Genomic DNA, 26966 nt, shown 5'->3' on the forward strand with positions numbered 1-26966 from the left:
GCAGCTAGTTTGTGAGGTAGTCTACATCTTGTGCCACATATGCCAGACCACTTATGTGCTCCTGATGCATGGTCTTGAGATTCTCAACACCATTCCAAATATTCCTTCTCAACTTTGAGCATTCATGGGCCAGGGATTTCCAGGAGCTTTAAAGATATCTTTATTAATCACATGTACATTGGAACACACAGTGAAATGCATCATTCTGGGGGGCAGCCCGCAATGTCACCACACTTCTGCCACCAACATAGCATGCCCACAACTTCCTAACCTGTACGTCTTTGGAATGTGGGAGGAAACCCACGCAGACATGGGGAGAACGTACAAACTCCTTACAGACAGTGTCTGGAATTGGACCCGCGTTGCTGGTGCTGTAATAACGTCACACTAACCGCTACACTACCGTGCCTGCCGTGGGTTTGTTGCATTTATTCAAAGAGGCTTTGAGCACATCCTTGAATCTTTTCCTCTGTTGCCTGGTACTCATTTCCCAGGATAGAGCCTGAATGGATTCTCAGTTTCAGGAGCTTAGTGTTACATATGCAAGTAACGTTACCTGCCCAGTGTAGCAATAGAGTAACTGGGGCCTCAGTGCTGGAGATGTTGGTCTGGCAGAGGACGTTGATGATGGTTCACTTTTCCTTCAAGTGAATTTGCAGCATCTTCCAGATAGATACCAATAATGCGGCATTGTTGGTATCCATCTGGTGCCTACATTTACTTGTCCAGTATTGGAAGCATATTGGAGGACAGAAATTACTGCTGCTCAGTAGACCATGACATGTGCGCTGGGTCTGAGGTCTTGGTCTTCAAACATCCTTTTCCTCAGTTGATCAATGAGAATAGGCAGCAATACCTCCAGCACAATTACTCTCAACACTGGTGCCCCACAAGGCTGCGTCCTCAGCCCTCTACTCAACTCCCCTATATACTTATGACTGTGGACAGATTCTGCTCTAACTCCATCTAAAAGTTTGCAGATGATACCACTGTAGTGGGCCATATCTCAAATAATGATGAGTCGAGTACAGAAAGGAGATGAGAGCTTAGTGACATGGTGTCATGAAAACAACCTTTCCCTCAATGTCAGCAAAACAAAAGAGCTGGTCATTGACTTCAGGAAAGGGTGCAGTGTACATGTACCTGTCTACATCAATGGTTCTGAGGTCAAGAGGGTTGAGAGCTTCAAGTTGCTAGGAGTGAACATCACCAATAACCAGTCCTAGGAGAGGAGAGAAGAGAGAATGACCTGGGTGGGTGGGGTCTTTGATTATGCTGGCTGCTTCACCAAGGCAGTGAGAGGTAAAGACAGAGTCCATGGAGGGGAGGCTGGTTTCTGTGACACGCTGGGCTGTGTCCACAACTCTGTAGTTTCTTGTGGTCCCGGGCAGAGCAGTTGCCATGCACTGTGTAATGAATTGGTCTGTACGGACGGTATGCAAGACAGGTTTTTCACTATACCTCAGTACAAGTGACAATAATAAACTAATACTAAAGGCTGTGTTGGTTCTTTAACAGCAGTGGTGAATTTCATTGTAGGTGACTGCCTTTGATGGGGTGTAGTCCACTTTGTCCAGAGTCTTACCAAGGATCTTTATTTTCATAAAGAGGTCTTACAGCAGGGACAGGTTTGTTAAGAACCATTCTCATCACAAATACACAAGTATACATGCACACATGCACATTTAAAATACATATTTCAGGCTGAAGGGCTTTTTTCTGTATTATTTGCTTCAGTGACTCTATAACTCTTGGAAGAATCAGCTCTCCAGTTCTATGCCAGCCAAACCTGGCGAAAGTGTGGCAATCTCACCAATTTGTATGGGGATTCCCAGCCCTGGATATTGAATGGGAAAAAACAATGTTGCAACTTTGATGCAGCGCATGATACATGCACCAGACATTGACTTTGCCTAACAACTATATTTCTTTATTAATCGTGATTAGCTCCAAACTATTCAAAGACTCACTGCATAGTTTCAAACAATTACAAAACTCACTAATTGGATTCAGCTGTTACCACTCTAGATGAACCTGGCTGGTGTTCGATGTGGCGAGTTCTTCTGTGTCCCTGACTCTGTTTTCTTCTGCAATGGTTAGTCTCCGGAGTTATCGCTGTTGGTTATCCTATGAGGCACCTTTTTATACGTTCCTTTGTATATCTCCAGATGTAGCTTTGTCCCTTACTGCCAACTGCATGGTTGTAAGTCAACTCTTTTCCATATATGTACTTGTTTCTTTAATTCCTTCAAATTCCTGCTGGTACTGTTCCATAATTGCTTTAATAATTTAGCCACCAGTAATCATCAGGTGGTCTGCCTGTGCTTCTACAATTTACCAGAACTTGGTTACACAATGTCACAGGATATTTGGCCGTATCTGCTTGTTCTGTGCTCTGGGTCAGCTCACAGCAGTAAGGTAAGCTCATTTATATCGTTTTATGTATTTTTTTCTTTATGTTTATATCTAATTATTTCTGAGTATCCTAATTTGTTTTAAGTCTTAAATAATTTTAATTTGGTAAAATTATTTAAATCAATTTTATTAGTCTTTATGCTATTTAATATCAGAGTAGTGAGTAATATACAAAGCTATGAAATGCTTTGACAGGAGTGAGGCTCTGCCCCCAACTTTGCCTCCCGCCAAGGGTCATGGAGTCAAAAAGCAATACAGCATGGAAACAGGCCCTTTGGCCCAACTCGTCCATGCTGGCCAAGATGCCCATCTAAGCTCATCCATTTTCCCCCTATTTGATCTATATCTCTCTCTGAACCTTTCCTATCCATGTACCTGTCCAAATGTCTTTTCAATGTTGGTATTGTACTTGCCTCAACCACTTCCTCTGGCAGCTCGATTCATACACCCACCACCCTCTGCGTGACAAGATTGCCCCTCAGGTCCCTTTTTAATCTTTCCCCTCTTACCTTAAACCAATGACCTCTAGTTTTTGATTCCCTTACCATTGGAAGACTGACCATTCACCTTATTTATGCCCCTCATGATTTTATACGCCTCTATAAGGTTAACCCTCATTCTCCTACACTCCAATGAATAAAGTCCTAGCCTAATCAACCTTTCCCTATAATTCAGGCCCAAGAGTCCTGGCAACATTCTCGTAAATCTACATTGCACACTATCCAGTTTAATGATGTCTTTCCTATAACAGGATAACCAAAACTGTACACAGTACCCCAGCACCACCCTGTCTACCTGAGATGCCACTCTCTGGGACTCTATGCACTTGTACTCCTAGGTCCCTTGTTGGTACAACACTTCCCAGGGCCCTGCCATTCACTGTAGAAATCCTACCCTGGTCTGACTTCATAAAATACAACATCTCACGCTTATCTGGATGAAGAGCTGTTGGGATGTTCCAGTGACAGAGCCTTGGCTATACACTCTCTTCTTAGATGTAAGTGGGTAGTTTGCTTGTCCTTCCACATCTGGCTTAAGTAAGTGCAGGGAACAGGGGTGGGGGTTCATGAGCAGGAGATTTGACCTAATTCTGCTCAATTCAGTCTATTAAGTTGATTTACTAAATCATGAGGAGAAAACATGAATTTACAGCACCTGACATAGCACAAATAAGAACATAAGAAATAGGAGCAGGTGTAGGCCATCTGGCCCGTCGAGCCTGCTCCACCATTCAATAAGAACATGGCTGGTCCTGCCATGGCCTCAGATCCACCTACCTGCCTTTTCTCCATAACTCTTAATTCCCATACTATGCAAAAATCTATCTAACTGTGTCTTAAATATGTTTAATGAGGTAGCCTCCACTGCTTCCCTGGGCAGAGAATTCCACAGCTTCACTACTCTCTGGGAAAAGCAGTTTCTCCTCATCTCCTTCCCAAATCTGCTCCCTGAATCTTGAGGCTACGTCCCCTAGTTCTAGTCTCACCCACCAGCAGAAACAACCTTCTTGCCTCTATCTTATCTATCCCTTCCATAATTTTATATGTTCCCCTCTCGTTCTTCTGAATTCCAGCAAGTTTAGTCCCAGACGACTCAATCTCTCCTCATTGGCTAACCCCCTCATCTCCAGAATCAACCTGGTGAACCTCTGCACTGTCTCCAAAGCCAATATATCCTTCAAGTAAGGAGACCAGAACTGCACACAGTACTCCAGGTGTGGCCTCACCAGTACCCTGTACAGTTGCAGCACAACCTCCCTGCTCTTAAATTCAATCCCTCTAGTAATGAAGGCCAGTATTCCATTTGCCTTCTTGATAACCTGTTGCACCTGCAAACCAACCTTTTGCGATTCATGCACAAGCACTCCCAAGTCCCTCTGCACAACAGCATGCTGTAATCTTTCACCATTTAAATAATAATCTGATCTTCTATTTTTCTTTCCAACGTGGATGACCTTGCATTTACTAACATTGTACTCCATCCGCCAGACCCTTGCCCACTCACTTAACCTATCTATATCTTCTTATATCTCTCTGCAGACTCTCCACATCCTCTGCGCAGTTTGGTTTTCCACTCAATTTAGTGTCATCAGCAAACTTAGATACATTACACTCGGTCCCCTCTTCCAAATTGTTCACGTATATCGTGAACAGTTGTGGGCCCAGCACTAGCCCCTGTGGCACCCTGCTCACCACTGATTGCCAACTAGAGAAATGCTCTTTGATCCCAACTCTTTATTGGTTAACCAATCCTTTATCCATGCTAACACATTACCCCCAACTCCATGCATCCTTATCTTATGGATAAGTCTTTTATGTGGCACCTTATTGAATGCCTTCTGAAAATCGAAGTATACAACATCCACCTGTTCTCCTCTATCCATTGTGCTCATTACATCCTCAAACAACGCCAATAAGTTCGTCAAACAGGATCTGCCCTTCCTGAATCCATGCTGTGGCTGCCTGATGGAACTATTTCTATCCAGATGTCTTGCTATTTCTTCCTTAATGATAGCTTCAAGCATTTTCCTGTCTACTGACATTAAGCTAACTGGCCTATAGTTACCTGCCTTTTATCTACATCCTTGTTTAAACAGTGGTGTGACATCTTCTGTCTTCCAATCTGCTATGTCCTGCCCAGCGTCCAGAGAATGTTGGTAAATTATCACAAGTGCGTCTACTATATCCTGAGATTTCTTTCAATAGCCAGGGATGCATCCCATCAGGACCAGGGGACTTGTCTACCTTTAGGCCCACTAGTTTGCTCATCACCACCTTTAGTGACAGTGATTGTATCAAGGTCCTCCACGTCCCATCTTTATTTGGCATGTTAGACATGTCCTCCATCATGAAGACTGACACAAAATAGTCATTCAAGGCTTCGGCCATTTCCACATTACCCAATATTAATTCCCCCTTCTCATCTTCTAACAGACCTACGTTCACTTTAGTCATCCTTTTTCGCTTTCTATAGTTATAAAATCTTTTACTATCTGTTTTTATATTTTGTGCTAATTTACTTTCATAATCTATCTTCCCTTTCCTTATTGCTTGTTTAGTGGTTCTTTGTTGCTTTTTAAAGTTTTCCCAATCTCCCAGTTTCCCACTACTCTTAGCAACATTGCATGCATGAGCTTTTAGCTTGATGCCTTTTTATTTCCATTGTTATTCAAGGCTGGTTCTCCCCACCCTTACAGTCCTTGCTTTTGACTGGAATATAATTTTGTTGAGCACTGAAAAATCTCTTTGGAAGTCTTCCACTGTTCCTCAACTGTCCCACCATATAGCCTGTGCTCTCAGTCTATGCTAGCCATCTCCTCACTCATCCTGTTGTAGTCTCCCATGTTTAGGCATCATACACTTGTTTTAGATTGAACTATTGCACTCTGCATTTGTATGAGAAATTCAGTCATACTGTGGTCACTCTTTCCAAGAGGATCCCTAACTACAAGATCGTTAATTTTACCTGTCTCATTGCACAGGACCAGATCTAAAATAACATTTTCCCCTAATAGCTTTCTTGAACAGCATGTTAGAGAACCTATCATGGGTGCATTCTATTGAAGTCCTCCTCAAGACTCAGCCAACTTAATTCACCCAGTCTATGTGGAAGTTAAAATCCCCATGACAATAGCTGTTCCATTCTTACAGGGATCAAATATTTCTCGGCTTATTGCCTGTGCCACTGTAATGCTATTATTTGGTGGCCTAGAGACGACTCCCACCAGTGACTTTTTCCCTTTACTATTGCTAATCTCTACCCAACTGGACTCAACGTTCTGCTCCTTAGATCTTATATTGTCTCTCACTATCACCCTGATCTCATTCTCAATTAAGAGCGCTACACCACCTCCCTTACCTTCCTGCCTATCCTTCTGTATTACCTGATACCCTTGGATATTTAATTCCCAATCTCCACCCTGTAACCACGTTTCTGTTATGGCCACTAAATCATACCCCTTTGTCCTGATTTGTGCCATAAGTTGACTGACCTTGTTTTGAATACAATGGGCATTCAGATAAAGTGCCCTTACACTCATTGTCCTTTTAGAATCTAGTAACCTTTGTCTTTTGTGTTCGACTTTTCTGTCCTCCACTCTTACTTCTCTTTATTAACTTTTGCTTTGGTCTCTGCTTTGCTTTCCTCTGTCTTTCTGCTGGATTCCCATCCTCAGCCATGTTAGTTTAAACACTCACCCACAGCACCAGCAAACAATCCGAGGACATTGATCCCAGTCCTGCCCAGGTGTAGACCGTCCAGTTTTTACTGGTCCCACCTCCCCCAGAACTGGTTCCAATGCCTCAGGAATCTGAAACCCTCTCTCCTGCACCACAGCTCCAGCCACATTCATCTTAACTCTGCTGCTATTCCTACTCTGACTAGCATGTGGCACAGGTAGTAATCTTGAGATTATTACATTTGAGGTCCTACTTTTTAATCTAGCTCCTAGCTCCCAGCTCCCTAAATTCAGCTTGTAGGACCTCATCCCACTTTTTTCCTATATCATTGGTACCTACAAGCACCATGACAACTGGCTGTTCACCCTCCCCTTCCAGAATGTCCTGCAGCCGCTCGGAGACTTTCCTGAACCTTGCACCTGGGAGACAACACACCAACCAGAAGTCCCGTTTGCAGCCAAAGAAGCTCCTATCTTTTCCCCTTACTATAGAATCGCCTACCACTATAGATCTCCCACTTTTTTTCTAATAGTCTTCATTGCCACTGAACTACTTCTAAGGAATAGACACTGCTGTAATGTAGGAGTCAGTGTGGTCTAATTGGGCACATATTAAGGACTAGGTAATTTATTTTATTGGTGTTGGTTAAGGAATCAATATTGACCAAAATACTGAGGAGTACACTCTTCCCTTTGAGAAAGGCATGTGGGAATTTTACATACAGATATGAAGGGTACAGGACAAGAGGCCTCACAATATAGCAATGACAAGTATTGCATGAGATCGGGTCCACTTTGCTGGTGGTCCCAGGAAATCCAGGTGATACCCTGTGCAGGAACATTATGAAGCTACCCACAGTGGTTTTTGTTATAAGGAAGCTACGATATAAGGAAATAATGGAGGGCCTCATGGCTGCTGGATACAAAATAAACAGGTTCCCCAGGGAGCTCTCCATCACTGATTTTTATCCTGGTACACTTGATCTTCCCAGGCATATCAGTTGTTGACCCTACCTCCACCTGCTGAGAACTGCAGAACTCAGATTTGAAGTGACTGCCCCTGCTTTGAGTTCTCAATGGATAGAGGCTGAGATACTTCCAAGGGCAAGTGGGCTTCTTGTAACTTGGTTTCAACCCAGATTCTATTCTTTCCAATGGACAGCAACTGAAATCACAGGAAGATTTGACCAGGACTCGTGTTTTTGGAGCAATGCTGTTTAACATAAAAAGAAAACACTATGTCTAAGTATAATTGCCTAATTCTTATAATCTCCTACATTTCTGCTTTAAGACAATTATTTTCAATGCATTTATTCTGGTTTGTTAAAGTGGTGCTATTTCATGCAAAATTTTTATTATTGACAGCTGCCAATGAGGTAGAGGATATGAGAGATTATTGTCTAGATGATTCCCATTGCCAGCAGAAAAATTGAAATGATGCAACACTTGTAGACATAAACAGCTTAAAAAATCTTACTACACAACTTCCACTTAGGACCAGTGGAAAATTCATACAGTTTAACTGCTGGAGAAAGCTTTGAATGTCTATGATGTGTTAGGAAGTAAATAAAGCTGCTACTTAAAAAAATCCAGGTTTGGATCTCAATCTGTGTTTCCAAATGACTTATGCCAACAAAATGCACATCAATATCCTGACAATGATGTGATTTGATGAAAACCTTGTGTGCGCCACAAATTGACAAGCACACTTTATTAAATGAATGCAAAAGGTAGCATATTCAACAAGTAAACCAGTGACAGAAAAGCTCAACATCCATACTATCTTTATTTTCATTATTCTACAAAAGAACAAAAGATCTCTATTAAACTATTAAAACTCATTTAAGATCTATTTTTCTTAGACCAAATAATTAAATAGTGTTGCACTGCATGACTATTGTTTGTTGTTAACTTCTGGATCCTATTAACTTAAAGGACTGTACTGCAATGATGAATAGGAACTACAGCAACAAAAAGAAAGATGAAAATTAATATATATAGTAAAAGTGTTGTGGTTTGGTAGTGTAGTGGTTTAGGCACTCCCTTCATGCTGCTGTGGTTGCTGGCTTGGGTTCCTATTGTGGTTGACACTAAAATCTGCCAGCCAAATGTCCAGTCTGTTTGGAGAAAGTCCACTGGATATCTTAAGTTTGATAATGAGTTGCTTTTTTTGTTTTCTTTTTTAAAAAAATTTTATTTACAGCATGGTAACAGGCCCTTCCGGCCCAACAAGTCCACACCACCCATTTTAAACCCAATTACCCTACCCGTACATCTTTGCAATGTGGGAGGAAACCCAAACAGACATGGGAGAACGTACAAACTCCTTACAGACGGCGATGGGAATCGAAACCCGATCGCTGGCGCTCTAATAGCGTCGCGCTAACCGCTACGCTACCATGCCGCCTCTAGAAAACCTTCGTAAATAGCATATAGTTCTTAGTCTTTTCACAAAGAAATTGCAGTGGAACTATGAAGGTTTTATTTTGATTTGGTGTGTAACATAGTCAGGTTTCTTACTGTAATAGTACAACATGTTTATTACAATGAGAAAGCATTAGAATCAGAGAATCACAGTAATTTACAGCAACCAGGTACAGGGTTCCAGAACATAGACCCTGTAGTGTTGAATGAGTAGTGAAAAATATTTCCAAGATAGGATGATGTGCAACTTGGAGGTGAACCATAAGATGATAGGCTCCCTATACTTCTGAAGCCCTTGTTCTTCTTGGATGCTGTTGAATAACTTGCGAATAACTGCAATGGATTTTGTGAATGGTACACACAACAGCACACTGCTGTGTTGGAGGAAATTAATGTTTAGAATGATGGATGGGTGCTAAATTAAGCAAGCTGCTTTGTCCTACATAGTGTCAATCTTCTTGAGTGCTCTTGGAGTTGTCATTCAGAAAAGTGGAGTGTATTTTAATGTATTCCAGATATGTGCCATGTGGATGATGGAAGGGTCTTGATCATCAAGAAGTGGAATTCCCTGCATGATACTCAACCTCTTCCCTGCTTTTGCAACTACAGTATTTATATGCTGGTCCTGTTATGTTTCTGATCAATGTAGTGGTGTGAAGATTTGCTGATGGCAATGCCATTGAATTCTAAGGGTAGGTGGTTAGCTGCTCTCCTGTTTGCTGATACTTTTCAGCCCATGCCTGAATGTTGTCCAGGTCTTGCTGCATACAGCTGCTTCATTTGCTAAGGAGCTGCAAATGCAATTCAACCTTATGCAATCATCAGCAAACGTCTGCACTCCTGACCTCCTGATGGAAGGTAGATCATTGATGAAGATGGTGACTCTTGGACACTAGAGTGAGGAACTCCTGCAGTGATGGCCTGGAGCTGATGATTGACTTTCAAAAACCATAAATATTTACCTGTAGAACCATAGAACATTACAGCACAAAACAGGCCATTTGGCTCTTCTAGTCTGTGCCAAAACTTTATTCTGCTAGTCCCAATGACCTGCACCCAGTCCACAACCCTCTAAACCTCTCCCATCTATGTGTCTATCCAATTTATTCTTAAAACTGGAGTGAACCTGTATTTACCACATCAGTTGGCAGCTCTTTCCACACTCCCACCACTGAGTGAAGTTCCCCTCATGTTCCCCTTAAACCCTTCCCCTTTCACCCCAAAGCCATGTCCTCTCGTGCTCATCTCTCCTAATCTAGGTGGAAAGAGCCTACTTGCATTTACTGTCTATACCCCTCAATTTTGTAAATCTCTATCAAAGCTCCCCTCATTCTTCTACGCTCCAAGGAATAAAACCCTAACCTATTCAATCTTTCCCTGTAACTCAACTCCTGAAGACCCCGCAACATTCTTGTAAATCTTCTCTGCACTCTTTCAATCTTACTGATATCCTTCCTATAGTTAGATGACCAGAACTGCACACAATACTTCAAATTTGGCCTCACCAAGGTCTTATACAACCTCACCAAAACATCCCAACTCCTAAACTCAATACTTCGATTTATGAATGCCAGGATCCCAAGAGCTTTTACAACCCTGTCTACCTGTGGCATCACTTTCAGGGAATTATGTATCTGAACTCCCAGATCCCTTTGTTCCTCCACTCTTCAGTGCCCCACCATTTACTGTGTATGTTCTACCTTGATTCGTCCTTCCAAAATGCAACACAACAAACTTGTCTGCATTAAGTTCCATCAGCCATTTTCTGTCCCATTTTTCCAGTTGGTCCAGATCCCTCTGCAAGCTTGGAAAGCCTTCCTCGCTGTCCACAATGCCTCCAATCTTAGTGTCATCAGCAAGCTTGTTGATCCAATTTACCACATCTAGATCGTTGATATAGACAGCAAACAATGGACCCAGCACAGATCTGGGTCACACTAGTCACAGGCCTCCAGTCTGAGAAACAATCATCCACTCCCACACAGCCAATTTCAAAACCAGTTTACAACCTCTCCATGGATACCTAGTGTCTGAACCTTCTGAACTAACCTCCCATGTAGGACCTTGTCAAAGGCCTTACTGAAATCCATGTAGACAACATCCACAGCCTTTCCTTCATCTACTTTCTTGGCAACATCCTCAGAAAAACACTACAAGATTTGTTAAACATGATCTACCACACACAAAGCCATGCTGACCATCCTTAATCAGCCCTTGCTGTCCAAATACTTGTATATCCAATCTCAGAACACCTTCCAATAATTTACCTACTAATGTTAGGCTCACCAGCCTGTAATTACTTAGTTTACTGAGCCTTTTTTAAAAACAGAACATGAGCTACCCTCCAGTCCTCTGGCACCACACCTGTGGTTAAGGACATTTTAAATACATCTGCCAGGGCCCCCACAATTTCTACACTAGTCTCTTAAGGTCTGAGGAAATATCTTCTCAGGCCCAGGGGATTTATCTACCTTTATTCACTGTAAGGCAGCAAGCACCTCCTCCTCTTTCATCTCTATGTTCCATGACACTACAGCTTGTTTCCCTTCCTTCCATATCCACTATACCAGTTTCCTGAGTAAATACTGATGCAAAAAACTGTTTAAGATCTCTCCCATCTCCTGTGGCTCTACACATAGCCCACCACTCTGATCTTCTAGGGGACTAATTCTGTCCCTTACTATCCTTTTACTCTTAATATACTCATAGAAACCCTTTGGTTTACCTTCACATTATCTGCCAGAGCAACCTCATGTCTTCTTTTAGCCTTCATGATTTCCTTTAGTATTTTCTTACTTTTTCTATGCTCTTCAAGTACCTCATTTATCTAGTTGCCTATACCTGCTATACACCTCTTTGTTAACCAGATCACTAATATCCCTTGAAAACCAACATTCCTTACACCTGTTAACTTTGCCTTTAATCCTGGCAGGAACATGCAAACTCTGCACTCTCAATTTCACCTTTGAAGGCCTTCCACTTACTGAACACATCCTTGCCAGAAAACAATTTATCCCAATCCACTCTTCCTAGATCCTTTCTCATTTCCACAGAATTGGCCTTTCTCCAATTTAGAACCTCAACTCAAGGACCAGACCTATCCTTATCCATAAGGAACTTGAAACTAATGACATTATGGTCACTGGACCCAAAATGTTCACCTACACATACTTCTGTCACCTGACCTGTCTGGTTCCCTAATAGGAGATCAAGTATTGTGTTCTCTCTCATTGGTACCTCTTTTCTAAAGAAACATACTTTCCTGAACACATTTGACAAACTCCAAGCCATCCAGCCCTTTCATAGTGTGGGAATCCCAGTCAATATGTGGAAAGTTAAAATCCCCTACTATTACAACTTTGTTTCTTACATCGTCTGCTATCTCTCTACATATTTGCTCCTCCAATTCTCTGACTATTGGGCAGTCTTTAATACAACCCTATTAGTGTGGTCACACCTTTCCCTTTCCTCAGCTCCACCCATATGGAGTCTGTAGACAAGCCCTCTAGACTGTCCTGTCTACACAGCTGTGAAATTTCCCTTGACTAGTAATGCCACTCCTCCCCCTTTCAGCCCTCCCCCTCTATCACATCTGAAACAGAACCCCAAAACTTTAAGCTGCCAGTCCTGCCCCTCCTGCAACCAAGTCTTACTAATAGCATAATGTCATAATCCCACATGTCAATCCACACCCTAAACTCATCTGCCTTGCCTACAATACTCCTTGCATTGAAATAGATGCACCTGAGAACATTTCTATCACATACAAACCTTTGATTTCTATCTATACATAGAGGCCTCATGACCTTTAACCTCCACCTCACTATCTGCTCTAACACTCTAGTTCCTCTACCCCTGCAAATCCAGTTTAAACCCCCCAGAGTAGCACTAGCAAACCTACCCGCAAGTAGGTTAGTCCCCCTCCAGTTCAGGTGCAAACCGTCCCATGGGAACAGGTCCCACCTTCCCTGGTGGAAAGCCCAATTGTCCAGAAACATGAAGCCCTCCCTCCTGCACCATCTTCTTTGCCACATATTTAGCTATATTATCTTCCTAGTTCTAGCCTCACTAGCACATTGCACAGGTAGCAATCTTGGGATTGCAACCTTGGAGTTCCTATCCTTCAACTTTACATCTAACTCTCTATACTCTTTGCAGGACCTCCTCCCCCTTCCTATCCACATCATTGGTCCCTACATGGACCATGACATCTGGCTGCTCACCCTCCCTCCTGAGAACATTGAGAACTCAGATGTTACAGACCCTGGCACCAGGGAGGCAACAGACTATCTGGGATTCTCAGTCTCTCCCACAGAACCTCCTATCTGTTCTAACTATCAAATCCCCTATCACTACTGCTCTCCTCTTTTCCCTCTTTCCTTTCTAAGCTGAGGGTCCAGTCTCAGTGCCAGAGACACAACTACTAAAACCTGTCCCTGGTAGGTCATCCCCACCAGCAGTATCCAAAACAGTATACTTATTGTTGATGGGAACAGCCACAGGGGTGCTCTGCTCTTTGTCTATATCCCTTCTCTCTTGACAGTCACCCATCTACCTGCCTCATGACACTTAGGGGTGACTATCTCCTTAAAACTCCTGTATTTCTGCCTCACAGATGCTCAAAAGTTCATCCAGCTCCAGTTCCCTAACTCAGTTTGTCAGGAGCTGCAGCTGGATGCACCTTTTACAGGTGTAGTCATCAGGGACAAGTGTGCTGACTTCCCACATTACTGCACACAGAGCCTGCCTCTGCCTCTGCCTCTGCCTCTGCCTCTGCCTCTGCCTCTGCCTCTGCCTCTGCCTCTGCCTCTGCCTCTGCCTCTGCCTCTGCCTCTGCCTCTGCCTCTGCCTCTGCCTCTGCCTCTGCCTCCGCCTCCGCCTCCGCCTCCGCCTCCGCCTCCGCCTCCGCCTCCGCCTCCGCCTCCGCCTCCGCCTCCGCCTCCGCCTCCGCCTCCGCCTCCGCCATTCACACACTGGCCACCCCTCTTCAGTTACCCCTCCTTATATTTGTCCCTGCCAATTGTCTCAAGTACTCACTCCCTCTAATCAACCACTCAACACTGTGCTTAACCCTTCAGTTGCCTTCCACTTATTAAGCTTTTTAAATCCTCTCACCGTACCTGAGATGGACCTGCTGCTCCAACGGCTCCCGGGCCGATTCTGTAAAAGAAAAGCACGCAAAACCCACAAGCTTTTAAAATCCTCTCATCGTGCCTGAGAGGGACCTGCTGCTCCAGTGGCTCCCGGGCCGATTCTGTAAAATCTGTGTGCAAGGCAGGACTCCAACCTGTGGAAAGTTTACCCTTTGATGTCCAGCAACTTCAGTTTTACCAGGATTCCATGATGACACACTTAGTCAAATACTACTTGATATTACGAGCAGTCACTCTCACTTTGCCACTGAAATTCAGCTCTTCTCACTCTGGATAATTTAGGCCTTGACAAAACCCCAACTGAGCATTTGTGAGCATCTTAGAGGTGACTAATGTTGTTTGATAGAACTGTTAGCAATGACTTCCATTTCCCTTCTGTTCAGTGAATGTAGAGTAATGATACATAGTTAGCTGGTTAGGATTTATCTTCTTGTTTTGTGGGCAGGATATATCTAGACAATTTTCCATGATGTTGGGTAGATGCCATGTTGTAATTGCATAGGAATATCTTAGATAAGATAAGATATCTTTATTAGTCACATGTACATCGAAACACACGGTGAAATACATCTTTTGCATAGAATGTTCTGGGGGCAGCCTGCAAGTGTCGCCACGCATCCGGCGCTAACATAGCATGCCCGCAACTTCCTAACCCGTATGTCTTTGGAAGGTGGGAGGAAACAGGAGCACTTGGAGGAAACCCACTCAGATATGGGGAGAATGTACAAACTCCTTACAGACAGCGGCTGGAATTGAACCTAGATCACTGGTACTGTAACAGCGTTACACTAACTGCTACACTACTGTGCCTGCCCACAGTGAGTGGTGTGTGGTGAGTGGTGTGGCTTTCTCTGGAGCCCATGACAGCCCTACAGCTGGGAAATTATCTAGTCCCATTGCCCTAGCTGTATCCAGTGTTTTCAACCCTTTCTTAATTTTCTGTGGAGTGAATCAAATTGCATGTCAAGTGGCTTCTATGAAGGTGGGGATATCAGGAGAAAGTCAAGCTTGAAGATGGTTGTGGATGCTTCAGCTTTGTCTTTGGTACTCTCCACCATTTGTCTTTGTCTTTTCCACCATTGTTGAGGATGGGGATATTCTTGTAGCCCCCTTTGACCATTAGATGTTTCATTGTCCTTTACCACCATTACCACTATTCATGACTAGAAGTGGCCAGACTGCAGAACTTTGATTAATCCAGTTGTGTGATTGCTTAGTTCTGAATATCAAATGCTGTATTTGTTTTCGAGTCTGCAAGCAGTCCTGTGTTATAGTATCACGTGGTTGGTAAACCTTGCTGCTCTTGATATGCCTTTCTAACTCTTCATTCAATCAGGGTTGGTCCCCTGGATTGATCATACAAGGTCACAGCATCTCATGGATGCCCGGTTTTGCGGTGTCTGATCAATTTTGAACTATCCCATTTCGCACAACATGAGTGCAACACAACATGATAGAGGTGGTGACACAAGGAACTGTAGATGCTGGATTCTGGAGCAAAAACCAAACTGCTGGAGGACCTCAATGAGTTGAGCACCATCTGCGGAGGGAAGTAGGCAAACTGAAGGGTCTTGACTTGAAACGTCAACTGTCCATTTTCCTCAACAGATGTTGCTTGACCTGCTGAGTTCCTCCAGCAGTTTGTTTTTTTGATGACGGGGTGGTCTTTAGTGTGAAGACAGCCTGCCACAAATCCAGACTAGTGACTATTTACTTCAGGATTCAGCTAGTCTTAATGATGGACATTGAAGTTCCTGTCCCTCAGAGTACATTCTATGCCCTTGCTACTCTCTGAGCCTCTTCCAAATGTTGTAGAGGAATAAAGATTCACCAGCTGCAACAGGAAGGTAGGTGGTAATCAGTGGAAAGTATTCTTGACTATGTTTGACCTAATGTTATAATAATTAATAGAATTGAGAATCAATGCTGAGGACACATGTACTAGTTTACTAGCCAGATGTTAATCAAGTGATGACTTGAAATAGAGTTTGGATTTTTAGTTTAGCTTGCCACTGTACCTCCATCAATGTTCTGTAATGCTGCTGGGATATACCCAGGGATTTTGATGGACTTATTTGTATTCATAGAATTTTACCTTACAGCATTCGTCAGGCTGTTTCTTGACTAGTGTGTGTGGCAGTGCTCCCAATATTAACACCAGTCCCCAAATGTTTGTGAGAATGTTTGTGACCTTGCACCTTATTGCACAGCACTTTCTCAGTAGCTGTGACACTTTACTCTGTACTGTTATTGTTTTTACCTGTACTACATCAATGAACTCTGTACTAACTCAATGTAACTGCACTGTGTAATGAATTGACCTGTATGATCAGTTTGTAAGACAAGCTTTTCACTGTACCTCGGTACAAGTGACAATAATAAACCAATACCAATACCAATACCAAGAATGATTTTGGCTGATCAACCTGTCTAGGAGTATTATTGTCACATTAGAATTCAGTGCCTACGTTAATACTTAATGCTCCATCTGATTTTATTGTTATGATTTAATGCAGTGGTCTAGATACAACTGAATTGCTTGTGAGATCATTTCAGTGGTCACATATATGCCAGATAGGCAAGGGTGAACATCAGTGAAACAAGTGGGTTTTTACAACAATCCAGTTGTTTCTTTAATAAGAGTGGCTTTTTAAAAATAACATCCAGATGATTTGATTGACTGAATTTAAATTAATGAGCTGGTGAGATTTATATTTACTTATGTCTCCAGATCATTTGTTTAAGGCTCTAGGTGAGGTACCAGAAGACCGGAGGGTGGCTAATATGGCTTTATTTAAGAAAGGCTGCAAGGAAAAGCCTGGGAACTACAGACCGGTGAGCCTAATGCCAGTGGTGGGTAAGTTATTAGAGGGGATTCTGAGAGACAGGATCTACCTGCGTTTGGAAAGATAAGGACTAATTAGAGACAGTCAGCGTAGCTTTGTGCATGGGAAATTATGTCTCATGAATTTGATTGAGTTTTTTGAAGGGATGAACAAGAAGGTAGATGAGGGCAGCATGGTAGACGTTGTCTACATGGACTTTATCATGGTCTTTTACAAGGAACTGCATGGTTGGCTGGTCTGGAAGGTTACATTACATGGGATCCAGGACGAGCTAGCCAATTGGATACAAAATTAGCTTGATGGTAGGAGACTGAAAGTGGTGGTGGATGGTTGTTTTTCATACTGAAGGCCTGTGACCAGTGGTGTGTTGCAAGGATCGATGCTGTTGTTTATCATTTGTTTTAATAATTTGGATGAGAATGTAGGTGGCATGGTTAGTAAGATTGCGGATGACACTAGAATTGGCGGTATAGTGGATAGTGAAGAAATTATCTAAGATTACAATGGGATCTTGATCAACTGGGCCAGTGGGCCAAGGAATGGCAGATGGAGTTTAAATCAGATAGCTGCGAGGTGTTGCATTTTGGAAGACAAACCAGGACAGGACTTACACATTAAATGGTAGGGCCCTGGGGAATGTAATAAAACAGAGAGAACTAGGAGTGCAGAACTGTAGTTCTTTGAAAGTGGCGACACAGGTAGACGGGGTGGTGAAGAAGGTGTTTTGCACACTTGCCTTCATCGGACAGGATATTGAGTACAGGAGTAGGGATATCATGTTACAGGTGTACAAGATGTTGGTAAGGCCACATTTGTTTCCCTGCTATAGGAAGGATGTCATTAAACAAGAGAGCATACAAAAAAGATTTATGAGGATACTACCAGGACTGAAGAGTTTGAGTTATAAGGAGAGGCTGGATAGGGTGGAACATTTTTTCCCTGGAGTGTAAGAGGCTGAGGGGTGACATTACAGAGGTATATAAGATCACAAAGGGCATAGATAAGGTGAATAGCCACAGTCTTTTCCCCAGGGTAGGGGAGTCTAAAACTAGGGGGCATAGGTTTAAAGTGAGAGAGGAAAGATTTAAAAGGGACCTGAGGGGGATCTTTTCACACAGAGGGTGGTGGGTATATGGAACAAGCTGCCAGAGGAAGTGGTAGAGGCAGGTACAATTACAACATTTAAAAGACATTTGGACAGGTACATAGGTAGGAAAGGTTTAGAGGGATATGGGCCAAATGCAGGCAAATGGGACTAGGTCAGTTAGACAACTTGGTCGGCATGGATGAGTTGAGCTGAAAGTCCTGTTTCCGTGATGTATAGCTTTTTCACTATATGACTTAATGGCTCTAAATTACTAATCCCTTTTTTCCCTGTAAGTAGTCCTTTTGGGTTGTGGATGACTGAGTCCAGTAATAAACCTGTAGGCCTCCATCCATAGCCCTGTAAGTTATGGTACAACAATGTTTATCCAAATTTCTTTTAAATGCAATCAGGTTTTACCACTACCATCACTTCAATCAGTGAGATCTCTTCCAGGGTGAAAAACATTATTCTTCACTTTTCATCTAATGTTTATAACTTACAGTAGATTGCTGTTATTACTTTAAATCTATGTCCTTTTGACATTGCTAAGGGAAATAGGTCCATCCTATTTACATTTTATAGGCTTCCCATTAATTTATACAATATATGTTACTCTAAATTTAGTCAGGTGTGAAGGTCATCTCAAAACTGCATTCTGATGTTTGCTATATTCACTGAGCAATTTAGTATCTGAGGGTAAACTTTATTGTTAGTGAATAATGTATCTGTGCAATATGGCGGAGGGTTATAGAGAGTTGTTGTCAAGAAGCTGATCTAATTTTGTGATATTCTATCCAACTGTAGCTCCAAAATCCAGCAGGTTCTTTATTGAAAGGATTCAAAATAGTTGAAAGTTTCGGCTTCTATTCTGGTCACCAGACCAAACCATATATTTATTATAGGCTTGCTGGCAAATAGCACACTTCGATTTATATTGGCTTGGTAACCAGGAAAGGAGACATCAGAAGGTCGTCTAAACATTCAACATTTTGAGCCTTTTTTGAAGCTGAAAAATATAAAAGGTTGGGTTAAATTAAAAAAAACTGGGGAACAAGAACAATTAAAATCTAAACTAAATTAAAAATACAAAATCTCTTTCAAGTCAATGCTTGATTAACATTTGGCTGGCAAACTGGTATGTATAACTCAATAAATAATTGTTGACTTGAGAGACATATTTTGTTCTTAGTCTGGTGAAACAAGACACGGCATGGCACTTAACTCTCACTGAATGCTCATCTTCGTCATGTGGAAGTTCCATGATACTCCTCACGTCCCAGGTAGCTACACATGTAGAAGTTGTTGTCAGTTGTAAGAGCTCAATTTTGAAATCTGAGTAACAGTTGACATCAATAAAGTGCATCCATGAGGTTGATTGATATTCATTTAGCACATTTCAAGGGGTGGTCACTACACAGCTTAACTGTTGCACCAGGCAGATTGATCTGATAGTACAAAAGTCCTCTGAATGCATCTCACTCCCTAACAGATACTAAGTGAGAGTTTATCTGGGGAGTAAATCCCTGAGCCAGGACCATGGCAGCACAGAGGGAAAAGATCAGGAAGTGGTAGGGAAATCAATGGGAAGGGGGCAGACAATTGCTTCTGTGGTCATGGAGATGATTCCAGTATGGTATGTAATTTCCCACATGCCAGGATCCAGCATATAACTGAAAGGCTGTAAAAAAATTCTAAGCAGGAGTGTGAACAGTCAGAAATCATGGTCCATATTGGAACCAGTAGCATAAGTAAAATGAGATACTGCCAAAAATAAGTGTGAATGCAAACCTTCAAAAGCAGAAGTTTGTGGTTTACTATTGGAGCCATGTATTCATTTGTATCTAAATAGGAGAATAGTACTGATGAATGATTGGTTAAAGAGATTATACAGGAGGAGGGCTTTATATTATTGGGGCATACATTCCCAGGTTCTAGGAGAGGTGGGACTCCTACAAGCTGGATTGGTTGCACCTCAACAAAGATGGGACGAATTTTCTTGCAAGAGGGAATGCTAATGTGAGGGAGGAGGGTTTAATTTAGTTTGGCGGGGTGGGAATCATGATGTGGCATTAGAAAGGAGAAACAATTGCATAAAATCTTGGATATTACATTGGTACTAAGGTAAGGAATAATACTGTATTAAATGGAATCTCTCTAAGAGGGAATATATGAAAATCTAGTAGAGATTAATGGCACATGCACATGAAAGCATAAAGCGTGGTGAGCAAGGGTGGGATTATGTAACTGTGATTGACGCAGGGTCACGACCCAAAACATCAGCAATCTCTCTGCCTCCACAGATGCCGCTCCACCTGCTGAGTTCCTCCAGCAGTTTGTTTTCTGCTCCATTTTCAGCATCTTCATCTTTTTGTGTCACCATCGTGCTAACTTGGTTGGTTTTTCAATGACAGCTTGAAGGAGGAAAGGAAATATAATATAAAGCATGAATTCTAAAAGACATCAGGATCAATGAGCCTTGTCCGTAAACCGAAAGTGGCAAGTCAGCTTGAGACATTTATTAAAAGGGCACATAGAATCCTTGAGTTTATCATTGAGGCATAGACTGCAAAGGCTGGAGGGTGATGTTAAACTTCTATAAAACACTGGATTGGCTGCAACTAGAGTATTGCATCCCAATTTGGTCACACAATATGATTAGGATGTGAAAGTCTATGAGAGAGTGCAAGAAAGATTTAGAAGAATGTTCACGAGAATGAGGGACTTCAGACTGGAGACCATTCTCCTTATAGCAAAGAAGGATAAGAACTGATTTGATAGAAGTGCTCAAAATTATCAAGGATCTAGACAAAGTGAAGAAGGAGAAACTGTTTCTATTGGCAAAAGAGTTGAAAACAATATTTAAGGTGATTGGTAAAGGAACCAGGTATGAAATGAAAAACAACTTTTTCATGTAGTGAATTAGGTTCTATTGGCAGGTAAGCATATACCCCACGTTTTTCTTAATAGCTGTTTTTTAGAGTTTACAGTAATGGTAAACTCTGAACAGTTATAATTAATAAGAGTCACTATGTGATAGCTGTGGTTAAAAATATTACGTGGTTAGACCAACATCCACAAAGGTTAACTGTCTTGTACAGACATTAACAAAGATAGATCACTTGCATCTATGATCAATACTCCACTTCTGAGTAATCCACCACCTACTGTCCAAACCCATATGTTACTTGGGTAAGAAACTGAAGCATTGTCAGTGTTTGTCGAACGCGTCTGAAAAGCAAGTCTCTGCTGTTAGTCATAGTGCAATAGAGGAGAAGACTCAGAATAAAACAGTAGCACTTCTCACGAGAAAAACCTTTGAAAACATTTCTATTCATGTTCTAATGCTTTCAACTGAAATATAAAATCAACAAGTTATTAGGATAGTGAAGAAGGCATTCGGCATACTTGACTGCAATCAACAGAACATCGAGTACAAGAGCTGGGACATCATGTTATGGCTGTACAAGACATGAGTGAGACTGCACCTGGAATATTGTGTGCAGTTCTGGTTGCCGTGCTAGAAGGATGCAATTAAGCTAGAGAGAGTGCAGAAAAGATTCACAAGGATATTGCCAGGACTGGAGGGCTTGAGTTATAAAGGAGAGACTGGATAGGCTGGGACTGTTTTCCTTGGAGCGAAGGAGGCTGAGAGGTAACCTTATCAAGGTTTATAAAACCATGAGGGGGATAGATACGATGGATTGTCACAGTCTTTTTCTCAGGATATGGGAATCTAAAACTAGAGGGCATGTGTTTAAGGTGAAAGCAGATAGACTTAAAGGGGACCTGAGAAACAAGGCTTTAACACAGAGGGTGGTGGGCATATGGAACGAGCTGCCAAAGGAAAGTGGTAGAGGCAGGTAAAATTATCACATTTAAAAGACATTTGTAAAGGTACAGGAATAGGAAAGGTTTGGATGGAAATGGGCCAAATGTAGGCAAATGGGACTAGCTCAGGAAGACACCTTGGCAGACAGGGATGAGTTGGGCTGAAGGGTCTGTTACTGTCCTGTATAACTCTATGACTCTATAATTTAGATACACTGACCCAGGTGTTGGAGACAATCAACTTTATTAAAGAAACCAGTAAAGTGATCAAATGGTTTTTCACGATGCAACATAGCAAACATCTTTTGTACAGCTAGTGATCAAAACACATAACGGTTTAAACATCTGATGTGTTGGACAGAAATGCCTGGAATGGCACAAGTTAAATAATAATGAGATACCAACATTAAAGGGGTTAAATTTGGGAAAAAATCTACAGCCAACTTGCCAAAAACTTTTCTTCATACCAAAAATACTATTCCCAAACAACAAAAATAAACAAACCACTTTACAACAACCAAGTATGAAGAGAATGCAGCATCAATATTAATCTTAATAGAAATATCTTTAAAAGTATTTAGAACAAAATACAATTTGACTACTACTTGTGTTTTTCTACTCACACTGCAATAGGAGCTTAATGCAATACAGTGTGTTACAATGAGAAATGGATGTATACTGGCATTTTTCTTTAATCTGCTCCATCAAAATGAATCCAGCTTTGAACAAAACATTTGGGAACATTTCAAGATTAATATATTGTGCCATGATCTTAATACTAATTATAAACTAAAATATTTATTTTCTAGAGATTATTTTCAATCAAGGATCAATACCAAGTTTAATTTTACAATAATATAGTTTCTGAAGTTTTACAGGCTTTATAAAGAAATCACAGGTTAAACATTGGGCTTAGAATTGATCGACTGAAGAGCAAATCAAGATTCATTTTGTTAGAGCAGATTAATACTTCCTGCATTTGTTGGGTCCTGTCTGTTGTACTGAAGTGTAGTTACAAAAACAGTTCTTCTCACATCTGATCCAAAGTGCTTCCAGATAAATGCGTGTTTAACCACTCAATGGATAATCATGCTTGGATGAGCATATGTCTTTGATATGGGTTAGGACTCCATAAATAACATCTTCTCACGAAGATCATACAACCTTGTACAACTGCATTGTCTCTCGTGCTTCAGGTTGCATCACAAGACATTTTGACATTGGCTGCCAATGAAATATGTTCTCTTCAATTTGCTTCATTCTTTACTGGCATGAGAACCCCTTGTGCCAGTAACAATCATTTGAATATCAAAGGCTTGTTCAAAGTTTTACAAGCAGATGTCTGTGAGTTTACTGCCTGAGCTCTGATAATGTTCTTCATTAAGACTTCCACACTTTAATAGAGTCATGTGATGCCAGGAAAGAAACGCAGTGTTGAATTAAGACCAGGACTCATTAATGTGGTGCTGTGTCTTCGCTGAATCTATTCTGATATTATAGAGACGTCCTGCCTCACCACTATTGGTAGAAAATGGGCTGACGGGTGTTTCCGTCTTGTTTTGTGCCCTCTCCGTGGAGCCCCTTTTCCATTCAAGGCCACAAACATTTGCCGTTCATTGTGTTTCCACTTCATGGAAGCATAGGTGTTGTAACCATTCTCTTCTATCCTTTCTTTAAGTTTGCAGTCAATGTTAAAATCTTTCTGCAAAACAAAAATTAGAACAAAGTTGCAAACGTTAAACTTCCAAAATTAAACAATACTCCTTTATTATCTGTGATAATGAATTGGAAAATCATCGAAGTGCTATTTTGGTATTAAGGTCTGGACCACATTTATCAATGTTAGTAAAGTAATTCATAGAGAAATAAATGATTAAAATATATACCAATTAAAAGCCCTAGTTGCTTATGATGTTATAAAAAAATTAACATTACTGCTTGGTTGGTCAAACACCAAGATTGACTATTTATTCAAGCACTATTTTCAGGCAACTATCTAAATGGGAAGCGCAGAAGGCTGCACCTGGAGAACTGTGCACAATTTTTGTCCTCTTGTTTAAGAAAGGATATAATGACATTGGAGGCAGTCCAAAGCAGATTCTTTCTTAGAAGCATAAGGAGATTGTCACCAAATGCTATAACAAACTTCTACAGATGCTCTGTTGGAAGTATCCTGACTGAGAGGTTGCGTCTTCCATTGCACAGGAACGCAAGAGGTTGCAGAGACTTGTGGATGCAGCTTGGTCCATTGTGGGCACAGCCCTCCCCACCACTGAAAGCATCCACATCAGGCGCTGCCTCAAGAAGATGGCATCTTGCATCAGGGATCCCCACCATCCAGGTCATACCCTCTTCTCGCTGCTACTGTTGGGCAGGAGGTACAGAAGCCTGAAGTCCCACACCACCAGGTTCAGGAACAGCTACTTTCCTACAACCATGAGGTTCTTGAACTGATCTGTACAACCCTAATCCTACTTCAACAATGGAACACTATGTACCACCTCTTGCACTACCATGGACTTGTCTCTGATTGTGTTTTATTTTTGCACTAATGTCTTTATTGCAGAGTCTTTTTTTCTTCTCTGTCTTGTATAATTTATATATAATTTATGTGTAATTTCTGTGTAATTTCTATGTAATTTCTGTGTGTTGTTGTCGGGCTCTATGTGTCTGTGATGCTGCTGCAAGGTTTTCATTGTACCTGTACCTCACTGTACTTGTGCATATGACAATAAACTTGACTTGACTTGACATTAGGCTAATTCCTTGGAGAAGAGGGTTATCCTGTCATGAGTAGTGAAAGAAATGTGCGGGGAAAATACCATCATAAATCCTAAATGACTTGTTTGAATTTTCCGTTTCTCCACTGACTAATAACATACAAGTTGTCTTCTCATGTTCTTCCATTCTTTGAATCAGGATCTATCATTCCATTTATACCTCTTACTTTTGTTTTAACCTGGGTCCTAAAACATTGGAACATCTCACCTCATTCAAGCTTGGCAGAGTTTGAACGTGACCCAATAAATTCACTTCTGTTTCCTGTTCTTTATCATCTTTGGCAATGTTTCCCACCATGAATTGCTTTTAACAAATAGCAGATGCACATAAGCAAATGTATTTTGTATTATGTTATGTTTGGGTGTCTCACAAAGCAGTTTTTAACTTTAGATTGACTTGACAATTTTGACTATTTCTAAAAGTCATGTTGAAATACTTTGCTTTTCTTGACTGACTACTGTTATGCTTTTAAAATGGATTTAATTAGTAATATAATAGCATAAGATACGAAGTTAAATGAAAACAAAATGAAATAAAATTCATTTGGCACTGGAAGATGTATGTGACATTATTTTGTTCAGATTGGTCTTGTGGATAAATTGCTCTCAGACTGCAAATTCATTGCTGGAGGTGGCCTTGCAAATTCTACTCCACAGGGAGGGCTAATCATGTTAAATAGAGTGTGACTGGTGTCAAGATCTGACAACATCATTTAATGGGAGTGGGAATCAGAGAACCTGCATTAGATAGAATAATCTAGCTATTTCAGATATATTGCCAAGACTTGGAGAGAGAGTTGCATGAATGAACAAAAATACATGGCATTTCTTTCAGATTTGCAAGTAATAATTGGACTACTTTCATCACAGCTTTTTACAGCATTAAAGCTATTACTTTTCCAAAGACATTGGAATTACATTTCTCTGTGACAAATTTTACCTTTTTAGTTTGGTACTGCTTAAAAATGTCATGGTATTAAATTTTAAATCATTTAGTATGTAAAATGTTTCTAGGAATTTTACAGTAGAAATCTGTTCTGCAGTGAACATTTTGAATTTTGCAGCCCAAGTTCCCTTTCTCCTTCTGATTGTTTGCATCTCCGTCCCACCCCATCCTCGAAAACCCATTAATCTCTTTGTTTTTCAGCAAAATGGATTTCAAACTCCTTAATTTAAATTGTGCAGTTTTAATTCCCCAATCTAATACTTTGCTCCACATTCTCTTGTTTTGTCTGGGCTAGCTCCCTTCACTTCTGCTGATTTCCTCTCCTGCTTCTTCCATCATTGTGAACAATGGAAAATTAATCGGGCATCACTCTGATGCTAAAATGACAATGTTGAGAACAAATGTTCTGTACTTCAAGCAATACACAAAAAGTGCTGGAGGAACTCAGCAGGTCAGGCAGCATCCTCCTGAGTTCCTCCAGCACTTTTTGTGTACTGCTCTAGATTCCAGCATCTGCAGGATTTTTTTTGGCTGTTTCTGTACTTCAAGGTTGTCTGAATAATGTCTAGTTAGAAATTGAGCTGGGCCATTTATCAGCCATCCCTTGTAGTTGCCTAAAGCTGGCATTAAACCTCTTCCTATGTAACCAAGGGACCTAATTTGGTTTATTGTCTGCACACAGAAATTAGGCAGTGATGAGTGAGCCAGGATCCTGCTCTAACCCACTTGGGGTTCTTCAGCAGTCATCAAATAAAAGCAAACATTTTGGTTTAAATACAAATATTTTTAAATACCCTTATGTATTGATGAACTTGAGTGATCTCTAGATTCCACAGTCCTTTAGTATGCGAATTTGCATCACTGACTCCAAGACTCCTTTTAAGTTAAATGGATTTTCCAGCCCTGCGTTGAAAAACCTTTCAAATGCCATTCTCTAAATCTCCTCTCTGAATTGCCACTTCTCAAGTTTTTTAATGAATTTTTGGGTGCTCTCAGCCACTCTTACAATAGGTATAATAATGAAAATAGAAAATGCTTAAAATTCTCAGCAAGTCAGACAATATCTGTGGAAAGAGATAACACTTCCAAGTCATGAAGTTCATTAACTTGAAAAAGTCACTCTGTTTTTATTTCGTACTGGTTACTGCCTGATCTGTTGAATCTTCCCACTATTTTCTGTTTCACTTCCAGATTTCCAGCTTCTGTAATATTTTGCTCTTGTGTTTGAGAGTTCTAGTTGTTTTAAACAAAAAAAAATCCCAAGCCGAGCCCACTAACATCTCAGAAAAAACAAAATTGGCTCTGGTTTT

The 26966-nt window shown here is 41.2% G+C and overlaps 1 protein-coding gene across 1 annotated transcript in view; it reads right to left on the minus strand.

The window, feature by feature from the left end:
* Positions 1–22157: 22157 nt before the first annotated feature.
* The window catches only part of fgf10a (fibroblast growth factor 10a), a 105401-nt gene continuing 100592 nt past the window's right edge, over positions 22158–26966 (minus strand). The window contains exon 3 of the mRNA XM_052042722.1: positions 22158–23632. Within this exon, the coding sequence (XP_051898682.1) occupies positions 23414–23632 (219 nt within the window). The 3' untranslated portion in view covers positions 22158–23413. The remainder of the gene's footprint in view (positions 23633–26966) is intronic.

Source organism: Pristis pectinata, chromosome 2 (assembly GCF_009764475.1).
Source record: "Pristis pectinata isolate sPriPec2 chromosome 2, sPriPec2.1.pri, whole genome shotgun sequence".
Taxonomy (NCBI): domain Eukaryota; kingdom Metazoa; phylum Chordata; class Chondrichthyes; order Rhinopristiformes; family Pristidae; genus Pristis; species Pristis pectinata.